The 16,453-nt window shown below is 42.4% G+C and overlaps 1 protein-coding gene across 1 annotated transcript in view; it reads left to right on the top strand.

Annotated features, from left to right (window-relative positions):
- LIPA (lipase A, lysosomal acid type) overlaps positions 1 to 16,088 on the top strand; it is a 34,912-nt gene extending 18,824 nt beyond the window's left edge. The window contains exons 4-10 of the mRNA XM_082611562.1: positions 2,099 to 2,297; positions 3,650 to 3,759; positions 5,304 to 5,440; positions 8,188 to 8,334; positions 9,222 to 9,293; positions 14,330 to 14,401; positions 15,279 to 16,088. Of these exons, the coding sequence (XP_082467688.1) occupies positions 2,099 to 2,297; positions 3,650 to 3,759; positions 5,304 to 5,440; positions 8,188 to 8,334; positions 9,222 to 9,293; positions 14,330 to 14,401; positions 15,279 to 15,512 (971 nt within the window). The 3' untranslated portion in view covers positions 15,513 to 16,088. The remainder of the gene's footprint in view (positions 1 to 2,098; positions 2,298 to 3,649; positions 3,760 to 5,303; positions 5,441 to 8,187; positions 8,335 to 9,221; positions 9,294 to 14,329; positions 14,402 to 15,278) is intronic.
- Positions 16,089 to 16,453: the final 365 nt, after the last annotated feature.

The raw sequence follows: 16,453 nt of genomic DNA, 5'->3' as shown, positions 1-16,453 counted from the left end.
TTGAAAACACCTGGCTTTTCAAGAACAGATTCACTATTTTCTTCCTATGTGGTGCCATCTTTTATATCTGTTCATTGAGCTTTCATATTCAGCTTGAAGTGAGGGATGGGGGAATCCCAACAAACAAAAAGAGAATTAGAAAAAAAAGTGACTTCGATCCTCTCCCTTCCCCCTTGACAGGTGTCTTAACAAATCACTGAGTTTTCTCCACCACCCCCTCCCCCGACACACACTGGATGGCTTTGCTGTCACCCTGGGGTCTGCATGGTCTGGCTGTGCGTGTGTGTGTGTGTGTGTGTGTGTAGCTGTGTTCTCTTTGTCCTTGTGCAGCTACTTTCATTTTGTAGGTACCCAGCTGATTGTGGCATAGAGTTAATGGATGTCCATAGATTACCCTTTAATGTAAACAGTTTATTTAAATTCCAAAGTAATTAAACATATTTTCTTTGTTTCTTTTTCTGTTAAACAGAGACTCTTTATAACCTGGATTGCAGTAGTGGTTGTTTTAGGCAAAGCCAAGTCCATGGAAATTCAACGTATGGGGCAAATATAGGAACTTTGGGAAACCCTTCTATGGAGTGTAGGGTGAGGGGTCTGGGAATGTTTTAAGCCTCGAGCAGGGGTGAATGGTAGGTACGGGCTGCAGTGGGGGTATTTGCAGGTATTGTTGGAAGCCCCTCAGCCACCATAATTGGCACGCGTGCATGGTGGGCACACATGCATGGTGGGCACATGCCTGAGTTGGCCGCCTGCACTTTCCTGGGCTTCACGCTCACCTCCTGGGAAAGTGTCAGTGTGGCTCCTAATTGCCTGTGGGAATCCCGAAGTTATTTATTGGCTATGCTTAAAGAGTTTCCTGGTATATCTTCAACTTGCCAACTCCCAGATTTCTCCCTTGAAGCCTTCTGTGGGGTTAGGGATGGAAGTGCAGAGAGATTTCAGGGGAATTTGAAATATTCCCCATCAAGAAAAGGTAGGCAGAGAAAAACAAATACCGTGTGCTAACACATATATATAGCATCTAAAAAAAAAATGGTTCTGAAGAACCTAGGGGCAGGACAGGAATAAAGACGCAGACGTAGAGAATGGACTTGAGGACATGGGGAGGGGGAAGGGTAAGCTGGGACGAAGTATGAGAGAGTGGCATGGACATATATACACTACCAAGGGTAAACTAGATAGCTGGTGGGAAGCAGCCACATAGCACAGGGAGATCAGCTCCGTGCTTTGTGACCACCTAGAGGGGTGGGATAGGGAGGGTGGGAGGGAGATGCAAGAGGGAGGGGATATGGGGATATATGTATACGTATAGCTGAAACTAACTTTGTTATACAGCAGAAAGTAACACAACATTGTAAAGCAATTATACTCCAATAAAGATGTTAAAGAAAAAAAAGAAAAAGAAAAGGTAGGCAGCTGACTCCTGGTCCCTGAAAACTGGCACCTGACCCCGCTTCCAGCTCAGTCCTGGCCTGGCTGCCCCACTCTCTATCCTGCTCTCCCCTCCTCGGTTCTCCCACCCCCACTGAAACCCGTCCTCCTTTCTCAGGACTCTGCCCTGTGAAGTCAGCTGCACAGCCTCAGGTTTTCCACTAAGTGTCTGGAGAGGCACAGGTTGGAACCAGCACAAGGAATCTGGCCCCCAGTGTGCTCTCCTTCTGCCTCGCTCTAACTCTGCTTTCCCCGGCAGAGGCCACCGCACTGCCGACGCTCCTTCTCTCTGACTGATGACCCGCGGCAGCGCCTCTTGGAACAAGGCAGTCCTGCCCTACTGCTCCCCATATGTTGCCAAGGTCTCTTCTTGGTTAGCTTGACTTCCTGGTCTTTTAAGGTCAAGTCTTCTTCCTCATGGCCCAGCCCCAGAGCACCTTGGATGGGTGAGAAGTGTCTTAATGTGCCCAAGGAAAACATAGAGCTCCCAAGCGCCCTTCACACAGTATATATAGTACAGTTACCACGGAATGATAATGCTACCTCAGTCTTTTGTTTCTGTTTCATTATTTGCTTTGTGATCTTTTGTGACTTTTCTGATTTAGCAAGATATCATGTTTGTTTTGAAGCTTAGTGCTGCTAATTCCTAAACATGATTGCTTTCCAGGTCCCAAACCAGTTGTGTTCCTGCAGCATGGCTTGCTGGCCGATTCCAGTAACTGGGTCACAAACCTGCCCAACAGCAGCCTGGGCTTCATTCTGGCAGATGCGGGTTTTGATGTGTGGATGGGGAACAGCAGGGGAAACACCTGGTCTCAGAAACACAAGACTCTTTCAGTTTCTCAGGATGAATTCTGGGCCTTCAGGTATCTTTGAATTGATTATGACGGGGGGATCTTTTTCCTTGGTACCCTCAACATAGACACTGGGGAGGCAAATAGATGGGAAACTCAAGATCATATGATGGGAAATTAATGGTTTATGAAAGGTTTTATACCTTGTTAGGAATTTAATAAATAGCAGTAAGGTAAATTATAAATAAATGATTACATTTATGGATTAGATTCAATAAGGGATTTTTAGTTATTTTGACATTCCTGGTGGTGTGGGTGTCGCTGTGTAAATTGTGTACCATACCCTTCTCCCTTCCTCCATAAACACGTCCTGAAAATATTCACTCTTCTGATTTCTAGACGTTCTCCTCTTCTCTCTCTTACTTCTGGCTATACCAGTGGATCACTGCATGATATCAGGCATGTGGCATAAGCCCTGTGTCTGTTGCCTTTTTGTAAAACGGGGCTAATAAATACCTTTCTCATAAGGTCACTGGGGGCTTAAAGGAGAGGATACAAGGAAAGACGCTGGCACAGAGCCTGGCACAGCGCAAGTGGTGGTTACAGTCAGTACACATGTGTACAGGTTCAGGGCTGTGTCTCTGTACCAGGCATTAGAGAAAGTCAGCACCATGCCTCCTTCAGGCTTGCTTCCCCATTTGTAAAACCAGAACCTACCCGAGGCCGTGAAACACAGGAATGAGAGCTTTTACCAAAGGCATCTCCAAGAATATACTTGTTGTTACACTATTTGTAATAGCGAAAAATTGGAAACTACCAAATGCCCATCAGCAGTGAGTGAACAAATAAAGTGTCATGTATTTACACAATGACCAGCCGACAGCTATATGTGACGGCAAACATGAAGTCAGATGCAGAACGATACATGCTGTTTGATCCCATTCATAGAAAAGTTCCCAAATGGATCAAACTAATTTATGGTTTAAGAAAGGAGGATAGGGCTTCCCTGGTGGCGCAGTGGTTGAGAGTCCGCCTGCTGATGCAGGGGACACGGGTTCGTGCCCCGGTCCGGGAAGATCCCACATGCCGCAGAGCAGCTGGGCCCGTGAGCCATGGCCGCTGAGCCTGTGCGTCGGGAGCCTGTGCTCCACAACGGGAGAGGCCACAACAGTGAGAGGCCCGCGTACCGCAAAAAAAAAAAAAAAAAAGAAAGAAAGAAAGGAGAATAGTGGTTATTTGGGGGAGGCATGGTTAGCCAGGAGCCCAGGGAGGCTTCTGCAGCACTGGTAATGTTCATTTCCCTGTGCTCAGGGCTGGTTTACCCAGCTGTGTTCACTTTGCGATAACTCATCAAGCAGCACACTTGTATGCTGTTGTATTTGCATGCAATGTCTCAATGAAGGATTTCCTTTTTTGGATTACAGTTACGATGAGATGGCAAATTATGACCTACCAGCTTCAATTAACTTCATTCTGAATAAAACTGGCCAAGAACAAGTGTATTATGTGGGTCATTCTCAAGGCACCACGATAGGTATGTATAAAATAAAGATGAGAGGTTGATGTAATGTTTTATTACAGTTTGTATTCATTCTTAAAAGTGAAATATAAAAAAATAATGTTCAGATAGAGTTTTGTGTTTGTTTTTTAATGCCAGGCAGAAATAATGAATAGGGCAAAGAATTTTGGTAATATTGAGTCTTCTCTGGAAATTCAGACAAGCATAAATAGATGAACATGATGTATGGTTCCCTTGATTGAAGGAATCAATGTAAACCACAGCCTATTACATATTTTCCTAGTTAAGTGATATGGGGATGTAAGAGAGTAGAAAACAGAAAGTTGTGTAAGTGCAGAGACTTCTATAAAGAAAACAAGGAAATACACTGATTTTTTAAAGTGAAGTGGAATAAAGCTAGCTACAAGGATGCCATAGTACACTTTATTTACAAATAATATTTAAAAGTCATATATATTTTTAATTTATGCTGATGATAAAAGTATTGTGTGTTCATTGTAAACAGAAACAGAAAATTTAGCAAAGTTTAAAAAAAATAAAAATTGCCAGGAGTTCTCTGGTGGCCTAGTGGAGGACTTTGAACTTTCACTACCTTGTCCTGGGTTCAATCCCTGGTCGGGGAACTGAGATCCTTGAAGCCACGCGTCGTGGCCTGCCCCCCCCCCCACCCAAATGCTCATAATTCGAGCAAACAAGGGTTCCTCTGATTAGGGACTAGAGACCTGTCCCATAATTTATTTAATTCCCCCGTTAGTGTTTACTATGACAAATATCTTTGTGTTCCTATCACACAATCTTCTTAGAATACATTCCTAGAAGAAAACTATGATATGAAAGGTATGAATGCTTTAAAGCATCTCCTTATACGTGGTTAAGTTGCCTTGCCCTCACTACTACTCCTCTTTGTCAGCTTGAGAGGCTTCAAGCAACAAGAAACATGGACGTAATTGCCCTTCTTATTAATGGACTTAAGCATTTTTTTCATCTATATTTGTTCTTCCATGACTTGTCCATTGGTGTCCTTTGCCCCACTGCTTTCAAAATTGACATTCTGGGGCCAAGTTTAAGGCAAGAAGTGACCTAAGAGGAAGCTAAAAGATATTTTAAAACTAGAGGATACTAAATGTGTAAGTTCCTTTCGAGTCCTTGGCGACTGCTTTGAGCACGTTCGTACATCATTCTTGGTGATGGAGTGGGGGCAGTAGGGGATGGACACAGTGGGGTGGAGCTGTTAGGAAGAGTCTTCCATTCCCTGGCTTACATCATTAAAGGAACGGGAAACATCTTCTGGTTCTAGCAACCCGGATTTCTTCCAGTGCATATATATGTAGGCTGAAAATCGAAACAAGCACTTAGCAAAACTTGATTTACTGGTTTAATCAAATACAGTGTTTGTGCGCATAGGAGTTCAGAGGCCCTCGTTTCACGAGTTTTGCCTCCTGGCATCGCTTGCACAGTTCTCAGATTGCCACTAGAAGGCGACACGCATGCCTGCCCTTGCCTTTTCAGAGAAAAGTCCCAGAAGATGGAATTCTGTTATTTTCCTTTTGTTCCCACAGGTTTCATAGCATTTTCACGGATCCCGGAGCTGGCCAAAAAGATTAAAATGTTTTTTGCCCTGGCTCCCGTGGCCTCAGCCCAGTTCGCTACTAGCCCTTTAGTTAAATTAGGACGATTTCCAGATCTTCTCATTAAGGTACTTGGATTCCCCTCACCTCTACTCCCTTCCCTTACAGATTTCCCTTTTGGTTCTGAAGAATTGGCCTTTAGAGGAAGAAGGTGTGCCTTCCTCCCCTGTGTTTTGCTTTCAATGGAACAGTGGGTTTTCCTCTGTCTGTGGTTTTTCTTTCCCCCTTCACCCCTACTTCCAGATCCGGGGGAGCCAGGGAAGGTGTCCTTGACTCCACACTGGAACTCCCTGTTCTCGTGGCTAACACGTCAGTGCAACTCCCCACCCACCTTACAAAGAGAGCAGCACGAGGAAGGCCGGGAGAAGGCAGCTTAAACCTCCCTGAATTTGCCCTTTATTCCATAGGGTGGGTCCGTGCCTAGGAGTAGGCAGGAGATGGGAGACAGGCGATGTGCTATTCCACATGCCCGACCCTGACCACACTGAGGGTGATCTATTATATTATATGGCCCCTAAACAGAGGCCAGTAACTTCATCGGAACTCAATGTGTGAACCCTCCAGGCTTTGCTCAAGGAGGAAGCAGTTTTTTTTTGTTTTTGGGGGGTTTTTTGCGGTACACGGGCCTCTCACTGTTGTGGCCTCTCCCGTTGCGGAGCACAGGCTCCAGACGCGCAGGCTCAGCGGCCATGGCTCACGGGCCCAGCCGCTCTGCAGCATGTGGGATCTTCCTGGACCGGGACACGAACCCATGTCCCCTGCATCGGCAGGCGGACTCTCAACCACTGCGCCACCAGGGAGTCCCAGGAAGCAGTTTTTTTGAGGAGTTGAGAGCCAGCTGAGGCCAGATGGTCCATTACGCACGCACTGTCTATGTTTTATGTATGATAGGTTTGTACACACACATATGAAATCCTATACAGAAATATATACTTAACTTATACATATCTCTTGGCCATTTAAGAAATATGTTCACTGGACATATAGACTATATACTCTGACCTCAGAATCTGACTCTCACCTAAGATGGGATTCTCTGTACCAGTGATCAGAGAGGCAGGTAAGATGTGGGCCCCTCTAACCACATTTATTTTAAATACCTTGGATAACAGAACCTTCGATTTTCATTGTATACAATTCGGAGATTACAAATAAAGTACCCTTCAACTACCAAGGCTTCTCCTAGCGCCTTCCTCAGAATTAAGCACCGTGCTCAGCCTGGGGTCTTTTCCTATAGACCTTGTGTGTGAATTTATATACCTGTATAGGTCCAGAGAGAAATGTATTGTTTTGTTTCAATGTAGACAGTATCCAACTATGTAACTTGAGTACCTTGATAAAGACCCTATTTCCAAATAATGTCACATGCTGAGATACAGGGAATTAGGACTTCAACATATCTTTTTCGGGAGGGACACAATTCAACCCATAAAACTGCCTTTGTAGGCATTTGAATTTTTCACTCTGCTTGTCCCTCCAGAGGGTAGGCATCAGCGAAAGTGTAAATTGTAAGGAGACAAATTTGGGTTCACTATAAAGAAGATCTTTTTCCTATTTCCTATTACACATGTACACGACGATCTGCCTTGAGGGCATAGTGGTTGCCCCAGAAATACTTGAGCACAGGTCCAGGGGCCATTGGTCAGGCCTGATGTACACCAGGAGTCAGCCAACGTTTTCTGTTAAAGGTCCAGATAATAAATATTTTTGGCTTTGTGGGTCATATGGTTTCTGTTTCAACTACTGAACTCTGCCTTTGTCTTTTTATTTTTGGCTGCGTTGGGTCTCCGTTGCTGTGCGTGGGCTTTCTCTAGTTGCGGTGAGCGGGGACTACTCTTCATTGCGGTGCACAGGCTTCTCATCGCGGTGGCTTCTCTTTTTGCGGAGCACGGGCTCTAGGCGTGTGGGCTTCAATAGTTGTGGCACATGTGCTCAGTAGTTGTGGCTCACAGGCCCTAGAGCACGCGGGCTGCAGTAGTTGTGGTGCACGGGCTTAGTTGCTCCGTGGCATGTGGGATCTTCCCGGACCAGGGCTCGAACCCGTGTCCCCTGCATTGGCAGGTGGATTCTTAACCACTGCACCACCAGGGAAGTCCTCTGCTTTGTCTTGTGAAAACAGCCAGAGACAATGTGTATAGAGAAAAGCATGGCCGTGTTCCAATAAACTTTATAAAAACAGGCAGTGCTGGCAGAGGAGGCATGGGGAGTTATTGTTTAAATGGGTACAGAGTTTCAGTCTGAGATGTTGAAAGAGTTCTGGAGATGGATGGATAGTGGTGATGGTTGCACAACAATGTGAATGTACTAATGCTGCTGATCTGAACACTCAAAAATGGTTAAAATGGTAAATTTTGTATTAAGTACTAAAAAACCCCAAAAGGCAGTGGGCAGGATTTGGCCCACTGGCCAATAGCATCGGATCAGATGTATGTGTCCTAAGCAGACACATTGCTGACCAACCACAGTTTCAACTCTTTCTCAGAAGTCACTAGCAGTCCATCAGAGTCAGATGAAACTTTGAGAATGGCCCTGGGATCAAGGATCATTCAGGCCCCCTCCCACTGTAAAAGTCTTCTGTGGACCTATTTGATTTTTTGCCTTCTTTTTTTCATTTGAGACTTTAAATACACGTCTATAACATCTGCTATTGCCTTAGTAAACGTATCGCACAGGTGTCCTAGTTTGAATGCCCACTGGTTGCCATTTCTCTTTCTGAGGCCATCCGTGGACAAGGTTGGCATGTGTCTGCTTGTGAGGTGGGACGTGGAGGCCATACACCAGAAGGAAATGCTGAGATATTCTTTTTATTTTGCAGGACTTATTTGGGGTTAAAGAATTTCTTCCCCAGAGTATGTTTGTGAAATGGCTGAGTACACATGTTTGTACTCATGTCATTCTGAAGGAGCTTTGCGGAAATGTCTTTTTTGTTATGTGTGGATTTAATGAGAGAAATTTAAATATGGTATGTATGTTTACAATAACACTTGCTTTAAACTGTCAGTGATTTTATTTTATCTGTGAATGTGCTTCTTTGTGTTGGAGGGTGTGGGAGAGGCAGGAATGACCTCATTAGAGCTCTAAAGGCTCTTTCATTTAAGGGGTATAAGAATCAACCTTGGCAGGTACCTGGAACACCATCTGTGGCTAACCTCAGGCCAGCCATTGTCAGCTTCCTACATTGTACCTATGTGGAAACTATGGAATGAGGAGATCGGTCATCATTTAAATTGCAATATTTATATTTATTCTAGTGATCTTTTTCTTCAAAATAATTACTATAAATGTGTTTAAATTTGGAATGGCCATTTACACACACACACACACAGGCACATACCCACCCATGTATATATACATTTATTTATTTATTTTATAAAATGTAAACCCTTGGCCAGCAATGTGCTGGTGTTTCTAAATGCATTCATAGTTTGTCATGTTGTATTTTGAAAACAGGTCTTAAAATTCTGGAATGAAGGCTCTAGGGAATTTTTAAGGGATGTTAATTTTTCTTGTTTCTGATGAATAAAAGCAAGGTATGATTGTTATATAAAATTTTGGAAATTCAGAAAAATATGAAGAAGAAAATAGAAATGAGCAGTAATCTCAACCAATACAGCCCCACGGTTACCATGTTGCTGTATATCTTTCATGTGTATTCTGTGTGTGTATGTGTGGTTATTCATATTTTTACAGGACGTATTTGTAGTCAAAGAATTTTTTTCCTGCTCTTAATCTCACGTATTTGAGATTGTGGCTCTGTAGTTTTTAATGCTTCAAGGTGAGAACTGTGTTTATTCTCAATGCCTCCTTCAGGCTGTTTTCATTCTTTATTTCCACGTGTTTATTTTGCAGTCTAGAGTGGCTGTGTATGCCACACACTCTCCTGCCGGAACTTCTGTGCAAAATATGTTACACTGGAGCCAGGTACGCATTCCAGGAGTACAGTGGGGGGTTTGTGGAACATCGGCCTTAGAAAATTCTGTGCATTCCATGAAGCAAATAGAAACATAGTCTACTTACACATCTGAGCTGCTTTCCTTCCTGAGTCCTGGGCTCCTGTCACTATGTTTATGTTGCTTGTGTTATCCTCCCCGGGGCAGACTGTACTAAGGTGTGAGTTCACCAAACAGCTATTGGGGTTGACTTGTTTGTTCTTTTGTTCCCCCTCCCCTCTGGCAGTTTTTCATTGAGTCCCAGATTTATTTTATTTCTGTGTTGCTCCAGAAAGCAAGACTTTAGAGCAGCTTTGGAGATAGAAGCTGCTATTTTAGCATTAACCTATGAACACTGTATGCCTGAAACATCAGTGGAGAAACAGAGCCAAATCAGTCAAGGATATAAGTAAGAGACACTAAATTTTAAAATAGAGTTTTGATTGTATGATCACACATCACAAAAGTATGCACGTTCATTCTAGAAAATTTATAAATTACATATGGGTATAATAATAAAAATTCTCATAAGGTGAAAAATAAAATTGTTCTGTAATCCCACACAGAGATGGAGAATGTGTACCAGGGATATAAAATGTCTCTACATTCTACTCCATGTCTCTTGCTGCGTATCATTTCAGAAAGAAGTGGTTAAAGATATAGATAGAAATCATAATTGTAGAAATAGATTGATTACTTTTCTTCTTACTCTTTTATAGCTGTTTTTTTCACCTGACAGTATGTCAGGGACTTTTTCTACCTCGGGACATGTTTTTGTATAATTTTTCCCCAAAATTCTTTTTTTTTTTTTTTTGCTGTACACGGGCCTCTCACTGTTGTGGCCTCTCCCGTTGCGGAGCACAGGCTCCGGACGCGCAGGCTCAGCGGCCATGGCTCATGGGCCCAGCCGCTTCGCGGCACGTGGGATCTTCCCGGACCGGGGCACGAACCCGTGTCCCCTGCATCGGCAGGTGGACTCTCAACCACTGCGCCACCAGGGAAGCCCATTCCAGCCCTTTTGTCAAGCAGCTGACTGGGGTCAGAGGCTGCTGGCTGTGGATCAGAGCACCAATCTCAGGCCCAGTGGTGACCATGTGGTTTTAGGTCCTCACTGCATTGCAATGTGTGCCACGAACGTTTCTGAAGCCCAGATTCCCTGCAGAAGTCAGCCCTGCCCTTTGTTTTTCTGCTCCCTGTGTCATCCCTTTGTTAAGAAAATGGTTGCTTTGTGCAGTTGTTTCATAGGATCTTCTTGATTCTCCCTCCTCTGGGCTGTTGGCCAAGGGCTGCCAGCCAGGGACTGCCACTCTCTGCCTACCCAGGACATGCTGGGGCAGCAGCCCTGGTCCCTGCTGGGAGAGGCTTCCGCTGAGGGTGTGCAGGGCCTGGATGCTGGCAGGCTTGAGGGCTACAATTCAGATGTGAAGTTGGGAGGTTTCTGTGGCAGGAGTTTGGGGGTGCCCTTAAAGGCCATTCTATTCAGAGTAAAATTTGAAATGGATCTTTTGTATAAGTAATTAGCACTCAGCATTCTCGAAGTTCTAAAACCTAGTTCTTCACTGGGTTTTTTAAATTTAGCTTACAAATCTTCTTCTTCTCTTTATAAGCCTCACACGTTTCAGAAACCCTCCAGAATCTCTAGCCCCCTTGCCAACTATGCCCAGAGCCCAGCTACTTGCTCCTGTTTGAAGAAGGCCGGTCCTAACATATCTTTACAGTGCTGTTCAGAATTACTTAGGGTGCTATAAAAAAATACAGTTTCTTGGGTCTACCCAAGACTTGTTGAGAATCAGAATTCCTGAGGGTATGGCTCTGGGATCTGCATTTTAATAAGCACCTTGTAAGATCTGATGTTCTCTATTGTTTGAAACCTGCTGCTTAAAAAAAAAAATGCAAAATATACATTAGCTAGGCTCTTCAAAACACTATAAGAGACATTTAGTAAAATTTTTGTTATACATATATGTTCATTATGAAATTTAAAAAATATGTGAGTACAAAGAAGAAAATACATTACCTGTATGTCTACCACCAGGGATAACTACAATTAGCATCTGCGTATTATAGGGGAGGTAAAATTTTTCCTTTACCCTCTTTGGGTTTCTGACTGGGACTGCCATAGGACAAATTAACTGGAGAAAAGCATATGGATTTTATTTACGTGTACATGGGAGCCCTCACAGAAATGAAGACCCAAAGAAGTAACTAGGCCTAAGTGCTTATATACTAGGTTGAACAAAGAGTAGCAGTTTTAGAAAAGTAACTAAAATATATGGGGAGACTTACAAGACATAAGAGTTATTTTCACAAGGTCTTTTTGTATAGATTTCTGTCAGCCTCCTCTTTTAGACTCTGGTGATGAGCACGCTTCTTCCTCCTGGTATAGGGAGGGCTTCTTTCACATGGGAGTTTTGTGTTCTCCTTTTAGAAAGAAAAAGGAAGGTCAGCATCCTCTCCACATCTTCTGTTTTTCAAGTGCCTTTAACTCAAAATAATCATTATGCCAAAGCGGCATATTTTGGGGTGGCATGTCCTGAACTCTTACACTGTAATCTTATAATTTTTTGGTATAATTGTTTCCATTACAGAAGAAGGATTATGCTACATTCACTTTTTAATAATTTTATTTTTTATTTGATTAAACAGCATTGTATTTCTGAGGTGCAGGCTAAGTTGCTGTATCAAAGACCCTAAAATACAGCATCTAAATAAATAGTTTTCTTCCTCAGAATCCAGTCCAGACATCAGTGGCACACAGTTGTGGAGGAGTTGTGACTGCTCCGGAAAGCCATGCAGTGACCCAGTCCCCTCGGCACTATAGCTTGGCCATCTCTGGGGCGCTGGCCTCTTCTGCCTGGTTGAAACTGGGTCACTTTCATGGCAGTTCCAGCCCCCAGGAAGAAGGCACATGAGGGATATGGTTCTTACCCTGGCAGCCATGTGCTTAGCAAAAACTTTAGAAATTTTATTACTGAAAGGAAGAAGGCAAGAATGGGTACTGGGGGGCAAATAGCAGTCTCTGCTATAATCAAAAATGCTTTTCCAGGTCAATAACTACACTTAAAAATATTTGTAATTGAGGACAACTTTTTATTGTTTGAATTTATTATTATTACTATGATAGGTTTTTTTGGCAATGAAACATTCTGGGATAAATATTCTTGAATTAGAGATCTGTTCTTATACATTAGGCAGATGACTTCCTTAGGATACAGTCTTAGTAGACTTAGTGATCAGAAGGTAGGCATCTCTTAAAGACTTCCAAATACGTATGGTACTTTAGAAAGGTTGAACCTATTTACATTTTCAGTACCAACAAGATGTTAAAATAATTTTTAAAATAGTTTAAAATTAATTTAAACTTAAAATATTCATATGTGGATAAAGGTCAGGTGGAAATGCTTATAATATTAGGAGAGACTTTAAAAACTGTCTCTCCTAGTATTATAAGCATTTTCATCTGACCTTTATCCACATAAGATTACCACTTAAGTATAGCCATAGTGCATGTTCAATTTTACTTTCTGACTTTTCTCTACTTAGTATTATTTATAAACAGTTTTTCTTTCTATTATATTTACGACAGTGGCATACCATGTGTATATTGATGTAATTAATATAATGTATTTAACCAAGTATCTGTCATTGGATGTTAGCTTATTAGCAGGTTTTTGTTACTATAAATAGTCTTCTTCACATTTCCCTCCTTCTGAGATGCCCCTTCAAGGGCGTAGTTTGAAGTCCTATGACGCTGAGCACAAAAGTCAAATCTGAAGTTTAGCCTGAACTCTCGGCACGTCTTTCCTTTGTTTCTACACTCACTCTGGGTGCTTTATATAAAAGCCAAAGACATATGTGAGAAAGTGACAAGCTGATGTCTGTCTACGGGGGCAGAACAACTTGCATTGATATTTTCACTGGCAATTAGAGCTAGGGAAGAGATACAGTAACAGGTCCTGTAAATTCATACCTTATTCTGCTTGTTAAATGTGCTGCAGGTATTAATATCTGTCATTTGCAATGGCAAATGCAGATGCTAAACATTCCCCCGTAGTACCTCATCTCACACTGTTGTTTATTGTATAAAACAGTAGAATTTTATGCATTTGATAAGAACTGAAGCCAAAGGCAGTTCTGACAAAGAATGCCTAGGTTTTTCCTGTTTACCAGGCGCCACCCTCTGGCCAAAGCTTAAACAGTTTCCAATTCGTTTGGTTCGCCAATTTTGGATTTAATTCTTGACATTTTTAATTGGGGGATATAGAGGAGGTATGTATTTGCATTACTTAAAAATTTATGAATAAGTGACTTTCTGTTAATATTTTTATATCATGCTATCCTAAATAAGCATACATTTAAATTTCATATACAATATCATTTCATGGCTCTAGTATCCTCAACTGATTAGAATTGTTCAGTGTACAGTACAATTTGGTGATTTTACTGGTACTGGTACTCAAGAAAAAGTGTTAAATAAATTAAATTAGTAAAATATTAAATAATATAACTAGTCAAATCGGATGGATATATAAGAAATATGATGGAGATTATATGTAATATAATTACATATACAATTTATTTACATACTAATATAAATATATTTATCCATATAAATACACATTAATATATTAATCCATATGTTATATGTAATATATATTTCTTTCCCAAGTGAGATAGTTAACTCTTTGGAAAAGTTTAAGATTCAAATTCCAATAAAAAATATCAGCGTAAAGTTTATCCAACGGATGCAATGCTGATCCAGGATCATTTACGGCACATGGGTGTAGCTGCTTTATTGTGTCATGTAATAGCTACTTTCCCATCATACAGTGAGGAATTGAGTCATTTAGGAAAGGAGAGCAAAATTATGCCGTTTTATTTTAAATTGCAGTTTGGAAATTAAGAGAGAATCTGGGTATCGGTGTAAACTTGGTATCTGAGGGGGTGGCTAATTCTTGCAACCTGTGATGCTATATCAGATTTCTGCGTTAGATAACTTTATTTCTCCCCCAATTATCTTCTGTCTAGCTTATTAAGTTGCAGAAGTTTCAAGCCTTCGACTGGGGAAGTAGTGCCAAGAATTATTTTCATTACAACCAGGTAAAGTCTTCAGAGTCTTTAGAATTAAAATGGGCCCTGAAAACTCATCAAGGAAGCCAGCCTGAGTTATGAGGATTCTGGCTGGGCTCAGGTGCGGGGGGGAAATGGTCGGGAGGGTTGACTAGGTAGCCTTTGTTTTCCCCCAGTCAATCCTAGAACAACCTAAGCATCCTGGTTCGTGCTTTGGACCTTGTCCTTTCCCTGGCTCTGTATAAATAGTCATCTCTGGCATCGGTCATGGATAGTGATCAGGTACACAGACCTTAAGAGTCAGACAAGCCTAGGGCTGTTACCTGGTGGCTGGGGGGCCTTGGCCAAATTGCATTGCCTAAACCTTTTCTTCCATATACAAATGAATTGACCACTTTTTGGGTGCTAAGGGCTCTAAAATGTGAGGCACTCTGCTCATGTTTTTCTTATTTAATTATCAGAATATCCCTGTGACATAGATGTGATGATGATTGAAGAGGAAGAAACAGAGGCTTAGGGAATTTCTGTGACTTGTGTCACACCCCAGAGGGAAGGGAGGTGTGGGTATGACTCCAAAGCTCCTTCCCAACCACTTGGTTTGGTTCTACAGCTTGGCATCAACTACCTGGGAGAATGACGCCTTCTTCCCAGGGGATGAAACTCGTTACCTTGCCCAGCACAGGGTAACAACTCGATAGCTAGCAGTTGTAATGGCTAGTATTCTTTTCTTGTGGGTTAGGTAGGCTTCTTTTTGTTCTGGTAATAGCAACTTAAAAAGTAAACAGAGTGATTTTCAAACTTTAGTCTTTGATTCTCAGATGAGATTTACTAATCAGTGTTTACTGGGGATTGTATTTTTGTCAATTAAAACAACAAAGACAAAGCTTTCTATGGGTTTTCATTACAGAGTTACCCTCCCTCTTACAATGTGAGAGACATGCTGGTGCGGACCGCTGTCTGGAGCGGGGGGCAGGACTGGCTCGCGGACGTCAGCGACGTCAATATCTTACTGACCCAGATCTCCAACCTGGTGTACCACAAGCACATTCCTGAGTGGGAGCATCTTGACTTCATCTGGGGCTTGGATGCCCCGTGGCAGCTCTATAATGAAATGATAAATCTAATGAGGAAGTATCAGTGAACGCCAGACTGGAGACATTTACTGTCAAGTCGTTAAATTTGTTTGCTTAATTTCTCTAAATATACTTGTTCTCCTTTCCCAGGCATTTTGTGTTTTTATATCCAAGAAAATTATGCCGTTGAAGATGTCCAGTTCTCTCCAGTTAGGATAAGAAATGCTTTCGCTTTTTTTGTTCAATCAAACAAACTGCCCGCAAACCTTTGATCCTCTCCCATGGGGAGGAGAGTGGTCTTAAACCTAAGGAGGGGTGGGTGATGGTTTGGAAATCCGCAGTTTCCACTGAGCGAGGCTGTGAGTGGAGACTGAGCCCTGATTAGCCCATTTGAAGGTAGTGGCTGCAGGTGGGACCCTGGATTCAAGGACTGTCCATCAAATGCTCTCCTTGGACAAATGAAGCAACCAAAGCTGGCAGAGACAATGCCATAGGGCCCCCAAAACATAGATTTAGGGGTCTAATGTGATTTCTCCCACTACTCTGTAAGCTTGAAGATATATCTTACTTATCTCTGTATGCCCAGAATCTAACACAAAGCCTGGAATATTAGTGAGTTAATAAATATACGCGGACTGACAGAATGTGTGACAGGCGATGGACTTTGTCGTTTAGCTATATGAAATTAGATGCACAAGTAACATCTGGGAGGGTCTGAAGTGGAATCTGATTTTTCATGGCAACTAAAGTGAAATTGTAAAGAAAAGAGTAAAATTGTACTAGATGTGAAGGATATACGTCCCCAGGAGGATGCCACTCTCCCCACTGGCCTTATGTCCCCCTAAAGAAAGGACAATTCTTTCTCCTTTGACCAAGGCAAACTGGTTTGGCCAACCAGGTACAAGATTCTTGGGTCAGGGCCAGAAAGAACAGGACAGTGAGTGGATTTTTTTTTTTTTTTTTTTGCGGTACGCGGGCTTCTCACTATTGTGGCCTCTCCCGTTGCGGA

This window comes from Mesoplodon mirus (genome assembly GCF_964341445.2).
Source record: "Mesoplodon mirus genome assembly, chromosome: 2".
NCBI lineage: Eukaryota > Metazoa > Chordata > Mammalia > Artiodactyla > Ziphiidae > Mesoplodon > Mesoplodon mirus.
The sequence above is the reverse complement of the archived record's forward strand: the minus strand, read 5'-3'. Positions and strand labels throughout refer to the sequence as shown.